The following is a 16,196-nucleotide window of genomic DNA, read 5'->3' as shown; positions in this document are numbered from 1 at the left end:
TTTCTCCGAAATTAAATATACCAATTTCCTGGGCATGGTCATCCTGCCCAGGAATTTCCGCCCTTCCCTACACCCCAAACTTGTAACCAAAGAAAGACGAAAGAAAGCCAGGACATAGCATTTAATGTCATCTCCGCCCTTTCGTAGTTTTCATCCTTGCCGGGAGACCCCAGCTCCTGCCTCATGGGCCAAGCTGCGGCCCCAGAGAAAGTGATTAAGAGGAGAACAGACTGAAAGAAGTGAAGACATTGCTGGAAGTCCTAAAGATGTGTTAATTTGGTCCCAAGTTACAGTGTAACGCCCCTGCCCCCTTTCCCCACAAGAATGCACAAAGGAGGGACCGGAGGTGTGGGTCCCCTCCCTCCCACGAGGTGGGCCTCTCAGATGGAAACTTAACAGCCGCTGGCGGCTCAGCCCGACTCCAGCCCCGACAAGGGACATACTTGTGGGCGAGGGACTTCCAAAGCTTGGTCCGAGCAGATGTTTGGCTTGTGGGCCGGCAGGCTGGCTTTCCTGCCAGCCCCTCTCTGCGAATTTGAAACCACTGTGCGCCCCCAGGCCTGCAAGCCATGCCTGAGCTGGAGGACAGAGGATCAAAGGAAGCCCCCACCCCCGCAAATTGCCATGGTTACCAGGCTTCTCAGCATCTGCCTACCACCTTGTTCACAGGGGAGATATTTTAATGACATTAAAGGAGATTTGATTTGCCACAGAAAATTCCTTTTATCCTGCTTTCCATACTGTAAATACTTTGCCGTGTTGCCTCATAAGGCTTCACAACTATCTTTTTCCGCCCCTGCAAAGTGGGCTACGTAATAGTCCATTGACTAAAACAGGGGTTGGCGAACTTTTCCTATAAAGGGCAGATCGTGAATATTTCAGCCTTTACGAGCCACGAGGTCTCAGTCATACCCACTGGCCTCTGTCCTTGTGGCACTGACGCAGCCAAAGACAATACCTCAACAGATGACCAGGGCTGTGTCCCAATAAAACTTTATTTGCAAAACCAGGCAGCAGGCTGGATCTGGCCCCAGGGATGTACTTTGCTGACCCTGGAACTAGAAGAACCATAATAAATGGTTTTCACCATTTATGAATGACCTGGGCTTTGTTCCCTTTTATTTTGCTACTGGAGGTTACTTGGGGACGCTGATAATTCTGAGGATAGTGTCATCTGCCATTCGTTGACGACCTACACTGTGCCACGCAGCACGCCAGAGGCTTCACACGGTGGTTTCATTCAATCCCAAGAACTACCCGGCAAGATATATTATCCCCCTCTCTAGCTGTCTAGCTGGTGAGCCGTGAAGCCAGAACTGGAACTCAGGCCTGCCGCACCTCAAACCCCGCACAGACTCCAAAGGACGGCAGCTCCCGCTTCCAGAGCCCCCGTGTGGCCCAGACACCTTGCGAGGCCCCTGCAACAGAGATGACCGCACGTAAGCCTCGTCCCTACTCATCAGCATCCCGCTGTAGGGATACACTTGTCAAAGCCGGATTTGGGAACACCCCAGGCTGACCTTCTCTCGTCCAAGTGTCGCATTTGGGAAGCCTTCCTGGCCCCATCCTCCCCCTTCACCAGATAACCAGTGAGGGAGACGCGGTTAGAAATGCCTGCATTCTGCCTTGCTTGGGAGAGAGCCCCTCCTCAAGGACCTGCCCCTAGAAGATGCGGGAGACAAAGCACTGGTGGGCCCACGGCACTGACCCCACGTGCAAAGCAATCCCCAAGATCAGGGCCCACCGTGTGTCACAGATGCGGAAACTGAGGCTCGCAGATCCCCCCAGATGAAGCTACGGCGGGACCTCGTGCAAAGGCCGGGACCCTAACCGCAGCGCCTGCGGCCACCCACCTATTCTGCACCATAAGGAACCTCGGGAAGGTGCCCGTGTGGGGCAAGAGAACGCAAGAGGCTAAAGATGCCAGCCGTGACACTGGGCCAGAAAAGAGGGAAAAAACCCAAAAAACTGCCGATAGACGAGGCTGCAAAGCAAAGATGGTGAATAATCGCCATAAGAGGAAATGGAGAGATGCTGTTTATAAATAAATTGTTGAGTATTTGTGTTGGAAAGAACCCAGTGCCTGAATTCAAGGCCCCTGAGTCAATATTTACTGTATTGTAATGGTGCGCTTTTCACAAGGCAATCTGGGTTTAGACTGGGGAGGCCTTTGGATAAGGGCCTTCCAGAAAAGAACCGCATGATTGGAACAGAACTGCTGGCAGCCGCGGCAGACGGATTACGGCTGGTTTAACGGGCTCTCAGCATCTGCAGATCTGCCCCTGAAGGCCAGCTCGGCTCATCCCTGGAGACAGCTCTTTGGCTGTGGAACCCGGGGCCACTGTCCTGAATCTGCTGCTTCCTGAAACACTCTGTGTCTAGGTTACTTCCATTTCAGAAGCCTGAATAACTCTGCGTGCCCACGTGTGCTGCTCCTGTTACCTGGGGCCGCACAGCAAACCACCCTGAGATGCTGCGGCTTAGAACACCTGTTCCAAATCGTCTGTTTTCTCGCAGATCAGCAACCTGCGCAGGGCTCAGCGGGAGAGCTTGTCTCTGTCCCTGACATCTGGGCTTGATGCTTGGAAGACAGATACGGCTAGGGCTGGACCAGCGGGGGCCCCGGCCTCTCCCTCTATCTCTGTGTTTTCTCCGTGTGGCTGCCCTAGGATGCGGGTCTCAGGACTCCCAAGAAAGAGCCAGTGGAAGCTGTGTTGCCTTTGTGACCTACCTCAGGGATCTACAGCATCCCTTCCACCACATTCTGTTCTACAGAAGCGAGTCACTACGGCGGGACCATATGCAAAGAAAGGGAATACGGGTATTGGTTGGAGGAGGGTCCGAGAAGTTGCCGGCATCATTTCCACACCTCACGGCGGAGGGAACCCCAGCCCTGCAGGGTCTGAGCTTTGCAGGCAGCTGAATCTAGAATGCTCCTCAGCTTTCTCAGTGCAAGTGTTTACAAAATCCCGAAGTACAGAATATACGAACTCTTTCATTTAGACGCTTGTGATGAAGAATCTCTCACCATTTGAACGGGGCAAGACAGAACTTCAGTGGCACCCGGAGAAACGTCACATGTGTTCTACCTACGACAGGTCTGTGCTACAGCTCCTTCCCCCAGAGGGACCACAGTCTGCAAACTAGGTCACGAGGCAAAGGCTGGACAGATTCCCATGAGAAGGCTCTAGTTTTAGACAGTTGGGAGTCTGAATGAGAACCCACTGACATGCTAATGATCAATGGTCTTCTCTGTGCCTTTTAGCCTAGTTCCAAAGCACTTCTACTCGACCAAAAGTGGCTTCTCTAGAGGGGAAGTCACCTGGGAATGACCACATTGGGCTTTCTTCAAAATGGTCTAGAATTTAAGCATACCAGGAATTCAAATTGGCTTTTGCTGTCATGGAACCTAATTGGTCATGTCATTTTTGCTGAGTTCTTATATAAGGTCATGTTCAAACGCTCTATGACAGTGGGTCTCGAAGTGCGGTCCCCTGACCATACCAGCATCCCCTGGGAGTCTGAAAATTCCCCTGCCCCCTCCCAGACCTACTAATCAGACACTCGGGGTGGGGAGATGCAGCACTCTGAGCGGCCCTCTAGGGATGCTGGGGCAGACTCGAGGCTGAGAACGCTGTCTTGGAGGGGGTGGGATGGGAGAGGGAGAAAAGCAGGCCCACCAAGGCGGGCACTGATTGTAGCTGAGTCTGGGGTAGTGACAGAAGATGAAACTCACATGATGTGATTCTCTGGCCTTGCACAGAGGGAAAGAACAGAGATGGAAAAACACAGAGCTCATGGGTGGGAGGAATGACCTCTTGCCAAGCTACGTGCTCATGGTGCTACTGAAAGGAACCCAGGCCTCCAAACCAGAAGCAGATGCTGCCTTCGACGTCTTTGTCATCTTAGGAAATGGATTTAGCTCCTCAACTTTCTATAAGGAGGGCTTTGTAGGGATAACAGGAGATTTTCGCTAATTATTACTGAACCCTTGTCAAGTTCATTAATTCTATTATCTCATTTAATCCATGCAACAGACCTGTGATGTTCCGAGTATTATTTGGCAGGTGAAAAAACTAAGGTGCAGAGAGGTTGGGTAACTTGCCCAAGGTCACACAGCTAGCCCCCCTCTCAACCACCCACTGCAATTTAGAAACTGTAAACCTCCCTTCCAAGGATGGTAGGAGAATAAGTTTGTGCAGAGAAGGGCAGGACCAGGATCACAGGACCCCAGGCAGGCTGGGCAGTCGGACTCTTGGTTGTGAGGTTGCCCCTAGTGGCTGAGGGGCCACCAGCTGACAGAGCCGAGACACTGTCAGATCTCTTGTCCTTTGAGACCACAGGGAAGGGGGCATGGAAAATAGCTCAGAGGCCAGAAGAAGAAATTGCTTCCTGATGCATGTTGACAGGACTCATTACTCTGACAGCATGTTTCCATAAAACGTCAATGACACTGTTTGCTTAAAAAAGGACTGGCTACTGGTGGTAACAGGGTGCACAGCCAGGGATGCTGGGGGCCAAGGAGGGAAGAGACACTCCTCAGAGAGGCTCCTGACAAAGCCCATTCAGACAGTGCCCCCAGAGTTATCCCCTCACAGTGCAAACCACACCCCAGCACTCCAGAACCAGCAGTGGCTTCCCACTATCTCCAAAGTGAAGTCCCAACCCACAGTTCAGAGTCACCCGTGATCACCCCCAAACCGCTTCCTGACCTCACATCCCTCTATTTCCTTCTGTGGGTCGCGGGCGCCTGCTGGTACCCACCAGACACATCCAGGTGCGTTTCTATCCCTCCCTTTCCCCACTTCTGTGTTAGGCACATCTGGAAACTTGGAGTCAGGCGCCCCACTGATGTATCCTGGTGATACTCGACCAGGTGTGGTGGATGGACAGTAAGCCCCTTCTGTGTGGGAGGAAAGGGGCCGGAAATTTCATTCTGTGAAATTTAGAAAGACCAACAGACAGAAAATTCACTTGCTTCTCAAACAGCCCTCACCAGACAGTTTACACTTCTGGAGATGTGACAGTCAATGCACGCGGATCCATCACCTATTTTTGGTTTGTTTTGTTTGTTTGTTTTTAATTCTTTGCCACACGGTGAGGCTTGCGGTATCTTGGTTCCCCCACCAGGGATCGAACCCGTGCCCCCTGGTGTGGAAGCGTGGAGTCCTAACCACTGGACCACCAGGGAATTCCCCATCACCTATTTTCGGTTCAGACCCTCTGATGAGTTCCAGGCGAGCTGGGGCTCAGTCACATACAGAAGGACAGGGTTCACTTTGGTGAAGGACTCACAGCCGTCATTCTTGTGGGCATAACTGAAACCAAAACTCCAGCACGTTCTAAGGTACGTCATCATCAGGCAGCCAGGAGCAGTTAACCAGACACACTCCTCACCTGAACACGAGCTCAGCCACGACCGTGCTTAGGGACCACACTCAGTACGTGGACGGATTCTGTCATTTGGTTTTCTTTCCCCAATTGCCACCATTTTAATTTTTATTTCCTCTTCGTACACAAGAGTATATTAAGTATGCAGTTAAAGTATGTAAAGAATTCTAAGTGTTTAGGCTCTGAATATAGGCCTATTCATCTTTACACAGCAAAACAATAAATATCTCTAGTTGGGCTGACACATAATTTGTGCTTAGTAAGACAGAGTGTTCATCTCAAGCCGGGGATCAGTAAATGTTTTCTGTAGAGGGCCAGCTGATCTATCTCTCAGGTGTTGTGGACCAAGAGCCGGAGTTGACGATACCACGTAGGTACTTTATGTAACAAGAGAGAAAATAAATATCCACAAATTTTTTTTGAAATTCAAAATACAGTAGTATAATTAAGACAGGTTTCTGCAATACAGGCCGTATTAGCTAGCTCAGGCTGCCATAACAGAACATCGCAGGCCAGGTGGCTTAAACAACAGAAATGTATTTTTTTCCCCAGTTCTGGAGACTAGAAGTCCAAGATCAAGGTGCTGGCAGGGTTGGATTCTGGTGAGACCCCTCTTTCTAGCTTGCAGAGGGCCACCTTCTCACTGTACCCTCACATGGCCTCCCCTGTGTGTACACCCAGAAAGAGAAAGAGACAGCCATCCATCTCTGGTCTCTCTTCTTATAAGGACACCAGTCCTATTTGATTAGGGCCCCACCCTAATGACCTCATTTAACCTCAGTTAACTCCTTAAAGGCCCCATCTCCAAATACAGTCACATTGGGGGTCAGGGCTTCAACATGTTAACTGGGGGAGGGGCACCATTCAGTCCAAAACCCCAGTCTACTGTGAGAAGAATGGAATTCTTTTTTGGGAGAAAACATTTCACTAAATTAGAGTTCAGATGTAAAACCCATTCGACGCTGATGGTTCCTACAAGAACAGGCAGAGGCAGGTAGTTTGCTGACCCTGATGTCACGGCCGCACGGTGGAGCAGAAAGAACCTTGGCTTTGGGGTCAGGCTTGGCCTGTGTTCAAATCCCAGCTTTGCCTTTCGTCAGCTATTTCTACTCGGCAGTCACTGAATCTCTGTGAACCTGGCTTTGGCCATGTCTGGGGGGAAATACAGGTCTCCTTAAAAGGGAGATAAGTCTAGAAGGGCAAGTAACTCTCTCGGGTTTCCGTAAGGGTGTCAGTCGGGAGGGAAAACACCTGAGCTGGACACACAACTGCCCCAGGGAGATGCCAGCCAGCATCATCCTCGTCATCAGAGCTCTGAGGAGGTGAGAACTCCAAAATGACTGGATTTTACAGAACGAGGATGTCGTCTGGATAGGACGTGATGAGAACGGCCGTTTAGCTCTGTGGTCTTCCTCCCAGTGCAGTGCAGTCATGATAATAACATCAGGCGAATCCCAACTGAGGGACAGTCTACCAAATATCTGACTGGTACTCCTCCAAGGTTATGAAAAACAAGGCAAGTCTGAGAAACTGTCACAGCCCAGAGGAGCCTAAGGAGACATGATCGCTACCTGTAATGTGGGATCCTGGATCCAGTCCTACAAGAGGAAAAGGACAGTAGGTAGAATCTAAGCACATCTGGATAAAGTTTGGACTTCGGTTAATAACAACATATCAATACTGGTTCATTGATTGTGACAAGTACACCATATTAACGTAAGGTGCTAAGAACAGAGGAAAGCACGTGTGGGGTATACGAGAATTCTCTGTACTATGACGACAATTTTTCTGTACGTCGAAAACTGTTCTAAAATTTTAAGTTTATTAAAAATGAATCCTCCATAGGTAAAAGAGCCATTCAAAGTGCCAGGTGGACCAGTGGGTTTTAATGTAACCGGGATGAAAGGGTGGTTGATACTCTACACTAACTAACCTTTGAGAAACTAACACCTGTCTAATTTTGATGTAATGGCAAAGAAAAATACTCCACAGTTATCTAGAAAGGCTACTTAAAATGCCTGCCTCCCTTTTTCAATTTCTAATCAGTGTAAGGTCAGATTTTTTTTCATCTATTTCATTGAAAACCACATGATGCAAAAGATAAAAAGCTAAAACAGTTATAAGAATCGAGAAATCCTCTACTGAGCCAGTCATGAGAGATTTGCAAAAATGTAACCAATGCCACACTCTGACTCAATTTTTCTGTTTTGGAAAATATAGTTATTTTTCATTACAAATATTTATGTTAACATGCTGTTGGTTTACTGTTTTTTAATGAATTAATAGTTATTTAATTTTTTTCCTCAGTTCTAATTTCTTGTATGGTAAATATCAATAGCTATTACCCACATGAACAAAAACTCTTTGGGCTTCTCAAAAATTTTTAAGAGTCTAAAGGGTCTTGAGAACAAGAAGTGTGAGAATGACTGTGCTAAACAAGTATTGGGTTGGCCAAAAAGTTCATTCAGGTTTGTCCATAAGATCTTACAGAAAAAGCCAAATGAACTTTGTGGCCAAACTGATACTTTATGGAGTCCTCCCAACTACCTACTAGGTAGGCAGTATTATTATTATCCCACGTTGCAGATGAGAAAACTGAGGAACAGAGAGGTACAGTAACTGCTCAAGGTCACCCAGGAAGTAAAGAGACTGGAGTTGAAACTCGAACCCAGGTCACGATGCACTCCTGACTACCTTGTGTCCTGGGGCTCCTCCCCCACCCTTCCAGGTCTGTGAGCTCTGCAAGGGGGTGGCCCCCGCCGACAGCCCTGTGGTCTACTCGGACAGGGCAGGCTACAGCAAGCAGTGGCATCCTGCCTGCTTCGTGTGCACCAAGTGCTCCGAGCCGCTGGTGGACCTCATCTACTTCTGGAAGGACGGGGCACCCTGGTGTGGCCGTCATTACTGCGAGAGCCTGCGGCCCCGGTGCTCCGGCTGCGACGAGGTGAGGACCAGTGGGATGGGCACCCCCAGACTGCAGGAGGGGACCCAGAGGCCCAGGAGAGTGTAGCTTCGTGATGATGTGATCCACAGATAGGAAAACTGAGGCTCAGATCCCCCTTAACACTCTCAGCCTCTGGTTTCCCATCTGCAGAGTGGGGCAGAAATTAGCTCCCACCCCCGGGCCTGTTGGGATGGGTCAGACACAGAGGACCTGTCAAGTCTCATCCTTGGCACTAAGTAAGGGCTCAGAGGAACATTATGGGCTGCCGCCAGGAGGCAGACGACCCACATTCAAACTGGGCTCTGCATCTGTGAGGCGTGTGTGTCCCTAACCCCTGTGCTTCCGTTTTATAACTTACCACATGGGAGGGTAGCAGTGCCCATCCCATGGAATTGCTGTGAGGATAAATGAGATCGTGCCTGAAAATGCTTGGCATGGGGCCCGGGTAACTAAGAAGTGGAAGCCGCTGTGAGTCTTAGGGAATGTAATACAAGATGATACAATAAAATCATGGAGCAGTAACATAACACAATCGGACAGTTAGGAGATGCTGTGAAAGGGGTTCAGCTCTCCAACATGGGTTTAGACTAGAGAAACTCTAAGGTGTATGAATAGTGACGATAATGGCTATGACAATAATAACTACCGCCTGCATGCCTTTGGTGACGAGAAACTCACTACCTTCATCTGCGGCACATACGAGGGTTAGAAGTGTCTTCCTCACTTTAAGCCAATATCTGCCTCCTCCCACTTTTCACGTGTTGGTCTCCGTGTGAAGTTAAGACCCTGTAATCGTCCTACCTCATACCTGTGTGGGCAAGGATGTTACAGAAGGAAAAGGGCTGTCAGCAGGCCTGGTCCCACCCACCTCATTTCTGTGAGATCAACAGTATGCTCGCGGTAACAACACCTCATCCTAATGTGCTACAGACGTTGTATGTGATGTGCCGTGACATCTCACAACAGTCTTTCAGGGACAGAGAATCATTATCTCCATCTGACATTTGAGAAAAGTGCAGCTCAGAGAGGTCAGCGATAAGCAGAAAGCACTGACTTTGTCTCTGTTGCCATTCCGAGTACTCCATCTGTAGCAACACACGCGGCCCTCATAAAACCCCATGGGATGGGTAATATTTATATCCCCATCCTACAGATGTGGAAACTGAGGCACAGGGAGGTTGAGTAATTTGCCCAAAGTCATGCAGCTGGTATTTAAGTGAAAACACGTACCTGGTCCCTGTTTGACCCCAAAATCAGAAAGCACATTTAACCAGTATGCTGTTCTGCTCTCTGGTTCCTCACCAGATTGTACAGATGTTCCTTTATTCCAAGCCCAAGCAACTGGGCTTTGGATTTGGCCCAGACAGCATCATAGATGTCAGATACGTAAAACCTGTCAATAGCGGAGGATTTTTTTTTTTTTTTTGGATCCCGGAAGCTAAGATGCAACCATGACCTTCGCCAAATACTGTACTTACTGTCTTAGATTTATGTCAGATTTCTCCACTGAGGCATTGAAAGGTCAAAACAAGCATGGGGGACGAGGGACCACCATCTTACGGCTTGTCTCCCACGCCCTGTCTACTAGGGAAAAAACCTGAGCTGAACGATTCTTCTGCTCCCCTCCCCAGATAATATTCTCAGAGGACTACCAGTGCGTGGAAGACCTGGCCTGGCACCGAGAGCACTTTGTCTGCGAGGGCTGCGAGCAGCAGCTGGGCGGCCGGGCGTACATCATCTCCAGGGCTCAGCTTCTGTGCCCAGCATGCAGCAAGTCCAAACGCTCCTGAAGGGCTGTGCACCCACGGCTGGAATCCACAGGATCCCACCGAGAAGCACAGCCACGTGTGCCAAGGCCATCCTAAGGGTCTGGCGAGACAGCCAGCAAGCAACAAAAACAGTGATCTTTCTTCAGTGGATATATATACATACACACACATATTCTAGATTGGGTGGGGAGGGATCCTTGAGGGTCAATAGTTTCAAAGCCGGAGATGTTCTGAGAAGTCTTAGGACGCAGTTATTTTGTTTTTGCTGCTGTTGTTTCCCAGCTACCAACGAAACACATCCTGCCCGGGCTCTCTAGGAGGAGTTTCCCAGAATGCAACTCTGAGAGATCAAATCACACAGCTGGAGGATGTGCATGCTTTCTCGTGAAGCTGGGGGCTCCTCCAGGAGCAGCCTGGGATCTCGTTTGTTGCCTCCCTTTCAAATGGAATTTGAATCTTAAATAAAAAAATGTTGGCATGATAAATATATCAATAAAAGTTTTACGAAGTTCGCACATGCCCTGATCTCATTATTTACACCCGGCAGTCATTTCACGGCATCTGTTTTGCGCCAAGATCCTGAGTGCCGGTGCTAGCGGAAGGCACTGGAAATGCAGGTGTGCCTCTTCATCAATTGTGTCTCATCAGACTCCTTTGGGGACTGAAGGGTCTCGGGGCAGAACTCCCATCCCCCCAGTTCCAGGTACCCCCAGAGCACTGATGGAAACGAGCGTGTCGTGTTTCATGGGACACCTAAGAGCAGCCTCTTGAAAACTGGGGAGCAGCAACTCAGGTGTTCTCCAAGTCCCGGCAGGTGACGAGTGAGCCCCTCTGGGTGGAAGACCAGGCAGGGGACTCAAAGCAACCAAACAGGGCCACCTAAGCTGAACCAATGGGCGCCACATGGGACACGGTGGCCAGTGCAGGCCAACCTGAAGAAATATGGCTTTTAAGAGAAATCGCTCCCTTTTTTAAACGTTGCCAACGGAACACTGAATGAGCCGAACAGAATAGCTCTTCGGGTGAGGCTGTCTCTCTTTTATGGCCTCTCTGTGCACTTACAGTCTCCAAATTCGTTTCCTCCCCACAATTTCAGAAAAAAAGACCTTTCTTTTTCTACTGTGGATATAAAGGTGAAAAAGACCTGAGGCTTAGGAGCTCACAGTCTCATCACCACAGCCTCTCTTTCCTTTTTTTTTTTTTTCAGTCACGCCATGAGTTCCCCGACCAGGGATCAAACCCGCGCCCTCTGCATTGGGAGTGCGGAGTCTTAACCGCTGGACCGCCAGGGAAGTCCTGGCCTCTCTTTATTAAACTGCCCGTCTATTGCCCAGTTTCTTTCATTTCACCACCCACATTTTGCTCGCATTACCTCGTCTACAATACCTCCATTCATGTGGTTTGCAAGCTGGACGAAAGCTATTGCCCTACCCTTCGCAGGTGTTTTTCTGCTTCCAGCTCATCTCTCCAGCCCCCGTGTTTCTCTGCCATGTCCACCTTCTCCAAGAGGAGCTTTCGGACCCATCCTTCCAGGATCCCTGTTGCCCCTCAACTTAACAACCAAGTCCTCGTCCTGACATGTGAGTCCTTCCAACACTTGGCTTAGCTGTCCTTCTGGTCTTAAAACCCTTTCTTTCTCTAGATTTCGACTTCCCTATTTCACGTAAACATTCAGAAACTCCTTTTGATCAAGACCCTCTCCCCTGCCACCACTGCCCTGGTCTGTGCTGGGTCCTTGAAGACCCATTCCTTCTACAGAAATTCTACCTGTCCTAGAAGGAGCTTCTGAAACATAACCTGCTTCTCAGCAGCCCTCCCTGAAGCGCCAATGGAATAGGCACCTGTTCATTCCCTCATGCATTCATTCACAAGTATTCACTGAGCACTACAGAATTCCAATGCGCATGCTGAGTACAGGGGGTACAGCGCTCACAGAAAGAACAGTGCCCCTGGACTTTACAGTCTGTGCAGGAAATGGGCCTCGGGCAAATATTCCCACAAGTTGATGTAAAATTACTGCTTCTATGGATGGTATGAGGTGGGGTGGGGGTGGGGAATCGGGTCTCTATAAAGCAAATGAAAGAGATTGGACCTAATCAGGGATGTCAGGAAAGGTGCTCCTGGGAAAGTGACACTTGAACTGAGATCTAAAGGGCAATAGACGCCGAGTAGCCAAAGAGGGAAAGGAAGATGGTTAAAGATGGATGCATGGATGGCATGTGCAAAGACCCTGTGGCTGAAGCAGCACCAGTTCATTCAATATCTACTTATTGCTGTTGGAGATACAGTGGTGACCATGAATGGGACTGAAAGAAGATGGGTGTGGCAGGTCCACAGACGGAGGATGGATGCTGAGGTACAAGAGGGTCACCAGCTTTGTGGGCAACAGAAAAGACCTGCTTCTGTCCCACGAGCAACGGGGAGTCTTCCGAGAGTTTTCAGCAGGGGTTGGTGATGGCGGGACAGAGAGATTACAGGATACATGATCTCTCCTCTGTTGAAATCCCAGCGTGATGCCTGATCGATTTTGTCCTGGTGCCTCTGTCCACACCACTGTGGACAGGAGTAATGTCCCCCACAGACCCCAGTGGATGCCACCCAGAACGTGCTCCTGCCTTCCTGGTGTCTACTAATGACACCAACCTTGCACTTGGAACACTGAATCCTCTCTGACACCCCCCTTCCCCTCTGATGGTCACTCAGTGCAGTCCTCTCTCCCATCACCTCTTCCTTCCGTCCCCAACGTTGTATTTCACCTTGAACATTTTCGGCCCAGACTGACAACGATCTCCTGGTGAGTCTCCCTGCCACGAACTCACCCTGTCCACACACTACTCAGGTGGACCCTTCAGAAACACATCCTCACCGTGCACTCTCCTCTACAGAACAGGGGCTCCCTGTTCGCACGTGGGAGAAAGTCAAAGCTTCTTAGCTTTGCAATCAAGTTTCTTAATGTTCCTGGCCCCAACCCACCTTGCTTACTGCTCCCTTTCCAGAAGCCAAATGCATAGCACGCAGGCTCCTCTCTGGGACCCAGCCTTCCCCACCTCTGCCCGCCGCCCCGGCTGTTCCCTTTGCCTGGAGTTCCCCACACGGTGCCCTATTACTGCCTCTTCCGTGGGGCTGCCATAACTGAGCGGGACGCCGCACCAAAACTGGAAAGACATATGCTCTACAGTGTAACAGCGTTAATTCTCGCATGGTTTATCCCCCATGTCGGCAGGAAGCACAGCTGCCATTCTCACCACTCCCCTTCTCCAGCCTCACCCTCCCTACAAGGGTATCATAGGGGCCCTTGCCCTTCATCTGTGCTCTCAAAATACCCCAGGCTTACGGCGATAACGGCACTGATTCTACTGTGCTATAAGTATTAGTTTGAGAAAGGCTCCCCCATGCACTTCTTGAGAAAATACTCTCATCTTTAGCCTCCAATCCTTAGAATAATGCCTAGCAACAAAATCAAAGAATAAACAGCCGAGGGCCCTTCGAGGATTCACTGTTGCTCATGGCACTGGATTCCAAAAGGGCCTAAATCAACGATGAAAACTTCAGAATGAGGCAGACGCCGTTGGCTGCCTATGTGCGGCCATCCTCCGCCCCATTTCCTTCTTTGTGGGGAGAGCCCACTTCCCGCGATACAAACTCACTTTCCCAGCTTCTTCTGCAGCTGGGGAAACAGCGTGTGACTCAAGGCTGGCCAACGGGGCTTCACCTTTGGGGAGCTGCTTAGAAATATTCTCTTCCTTGATGAAAAGAGCTGCTCTGGAGGGAACAGCCCTACTTTCTTTTTCTTTTGATATTATTTCAAACTTAGAAAAAAAGCCACAACAAAGAACTTGTCTTCTTGAACCATTTGAGGGTGTTGCTGACACTATGCCCCATCACCCCATCAATATTTCAGTGTGTGATTCCTACAAACAAGGACATTCTCCTACCTAACCATGAAACCACCATCAAAATCAGGGACTAACATTCTACCAGTCTGATCCTCAGATCCCCGTCACCAGTTGTCCCAATAAGGTCTTTTATAATAATTTCACCAGTTGTCCCAATAAGGTCTTTTATAATGATTTCACCAGTTGTCCCAATAAGGTCTTTTATAAAAAAAAAAGATCCACTCCAGGATTATGCGCTGCGTTTAGTTAACTTGTCTCTTTAGTTTTCTTCAATTGGGAAGTGTTTCTAGTTCCTTCCTTGACAGTTATGATCTCAACATCTTAAAAGATTAAAAGCCACATAGTAAGTGGAATGTCCCTCAAATTGGCTGTGTCTGATATCCTCATAATCAGATGCAGGTTATGCTTTTTTGGCAGGAAGGCCATGCAAGTGATGCTGTCGGATAATACAAGATTTTTATTTGTTCCATTAGTGTTGCTATTAATTTTCAACACTTGATGATACTGAATTTTTCCATTGTCAAGTGACTCCTTTTCCCTTGGTGTTTAATGAGCATTTTGTGGGAAGGTGCTTTGAGACTATGTTAACATCCTGGTTCCTCATCAAAATTCCACCCATAGGTTGTCAGAATCCACTGAGGTTTCTTGACTGAATTATTACTATGACAGTTGCCAAATGTTGATGTTTTTTCTAATTCAATCATTCCTTCCATGTTTATTACTTAGCATTCTACTATAAGGAAAAGCTCTGTTTTCTCCCTATTTATGTATTTATTCATATTTTACATCAGCTTGGAGTGATGGATTTCTATTTTATTAAATTGTTTATAATCTATTATTACCATTATTTATTTTGATGTTCAAACTGTCCCAAATTAGGCCAATGAAAAGCTTTTACAAGCTGGCTGCTATGTCCTTTTAACAGGTCCCCACCCTCCTTTGAACATAATTTTACATTGTGACACCACAAGGAACTCTCAGTTCATCTTATACTTCTCCTGCCCCAGTTTTGGATTCAGCCATTTCTCAAGGAGTCTCGTCTTCTTAAGCTGGGTGCTGTCAGGCTGGAACGTCTTAGAACCTTGAAGACACAAGTGAACCAAGCTAATAAGCTGAGAGTGATGGAGCTGAGACTCAAACAGTGTCTAGATCCTTGGTTATATCCTCAAGCCAGTGAACTTAGTTCTGGCTTTCTTGTTACTTGAGACAATTTCCTTCTTCTTCATGCTGCGTTATACATTTATTACTTGTGTAATACGTTTCTTCACCATATAGTTTCCCTTTAGTGAGGTTTTATTCATTGTAGCCAGAAACGATGGGACTAATACCCAAGATGTTTCACATTTTAGCTCGAGTGAATTAAACATTTCTGAAGCCATTACACCCTCTGCTTCATCTGGATGTTTCAACAAATCTGTCTGGGGAGGACACAGGCAATAGTGACATGAGGGCTTGACTCACTGGGTTATGAGACTTTGGCTCCAAAAGTTTGGCTTCACATATGAGACAGTTCCATGGAAGCAGAGAGGGTGCCACGGCATGTGTGCAGACCACCCATGCCTTTGACGAGCTGAGCCTGGAGATGACGATGTTGAAGGAAGAAGTGTGTTTGCTCCTTCTCAACCATGATCTGTGTTCATTCAGATGCTACTTGTTTGAAGCAAAATGATCTCCTGGACCAATTCCCTCGGTCCTATGATAATAGAATCCACACGCATCAGATATCGTGTTTCTTTGGTCTGAGTTTGGGACGACTTTGGTGCTTTTTTTTAAGATTTTTTTTTGTGAACCATTTTTAAAGTCGTTATTGAATTTGTTACAATGTTGCTTCTGTTTTATGTTTTGGTTTTTTGGCCACGAGGCATGTGGGTTCTTAGCTCCCCGAACCCACACCCCCTGCATTGGAAGGTGAAGTCTCAACCACTGGACCACCAGGAAAGTCCCACAACTTTGGTTCTTAAACAGCAGAAAGGATTTGGACTTGCAGACAGAAGAAATATTATCCAGGCCTCTCTTGTTGCAAGGGAAGGAAGTCCAATGCAAACCAGTTTAAACAACAACAATGAAAAGAAGAACCTGGAGGGAATCCACATTCTAGAATCTACGTTCTCGTTGAGAATCTGCTTCCTTTCTCCATCTCTCGCCTCTGTTTTCCTCCATGTCAGCTTCGTCCTCAGGCAGACCAGCCCAGATGGT

General features: G+C 48.4%; 1 protein-coding gene across 4 annotated transcripts in view; it reads left to right on the top strand.

Annotated features, from left to right (window-relative positions):
* The window catches only part of LMCD1 (LIM and cysteine rich domains 1), a 57,607-nt gene extending 46,988 nt beyond the window's left edge, over positions 1 to 10,619 (top strand). For 2 of the 4 annotated variants that reach the window (XM_027093918.1, XM_027093920.1), the window contains 2 exons: positions 8,120 to 8,335; positions 9,967 to 10,619. In XM_027093918.1, coding sequence (XP_026949719.1) covers positions 8,120 to 8,335; positions 9,967 to 10,125 — 375 coding nt within the window. In that variant the 3' untranslated portion in view covers positions 10,126 to 10,619. Of the gene's footprint in view, positions 1 to 1,135; positions 7,797 to 8,119; positions 8,336 to 9,966 lie in introns of those variants that run through there. The other 2 variants (XM_027093919.1, XM_027093921.1) reach the window with 2 other exon arrangements.
* The last annotated feature ends 5,577 nt before the right edge of the window (positions 10,620 to 16,196 follow it).

This window comes from Aethalodelphis obliquidens, unplaced genomic scaffold (genome assembly GCF_003676395.1).
Source record: "Aethalodelphis obliquidens isolate GAN/ISIS:26980383/991018 unplaced genomic scaffold, ASM367639v1 scaffold86, whole genome shotgun sequence".
NCBI lineage: Eukaryota > Metazoa > Chordata > Mammalia > Artiodactyla > Delphinidae > Aethalodelphis > Aethalodelphis obliquidens.
Note: the sequence above shows the minus strand (reverse complement) of the source record. Positions and strands in the feature narration are given on the sequence as shown.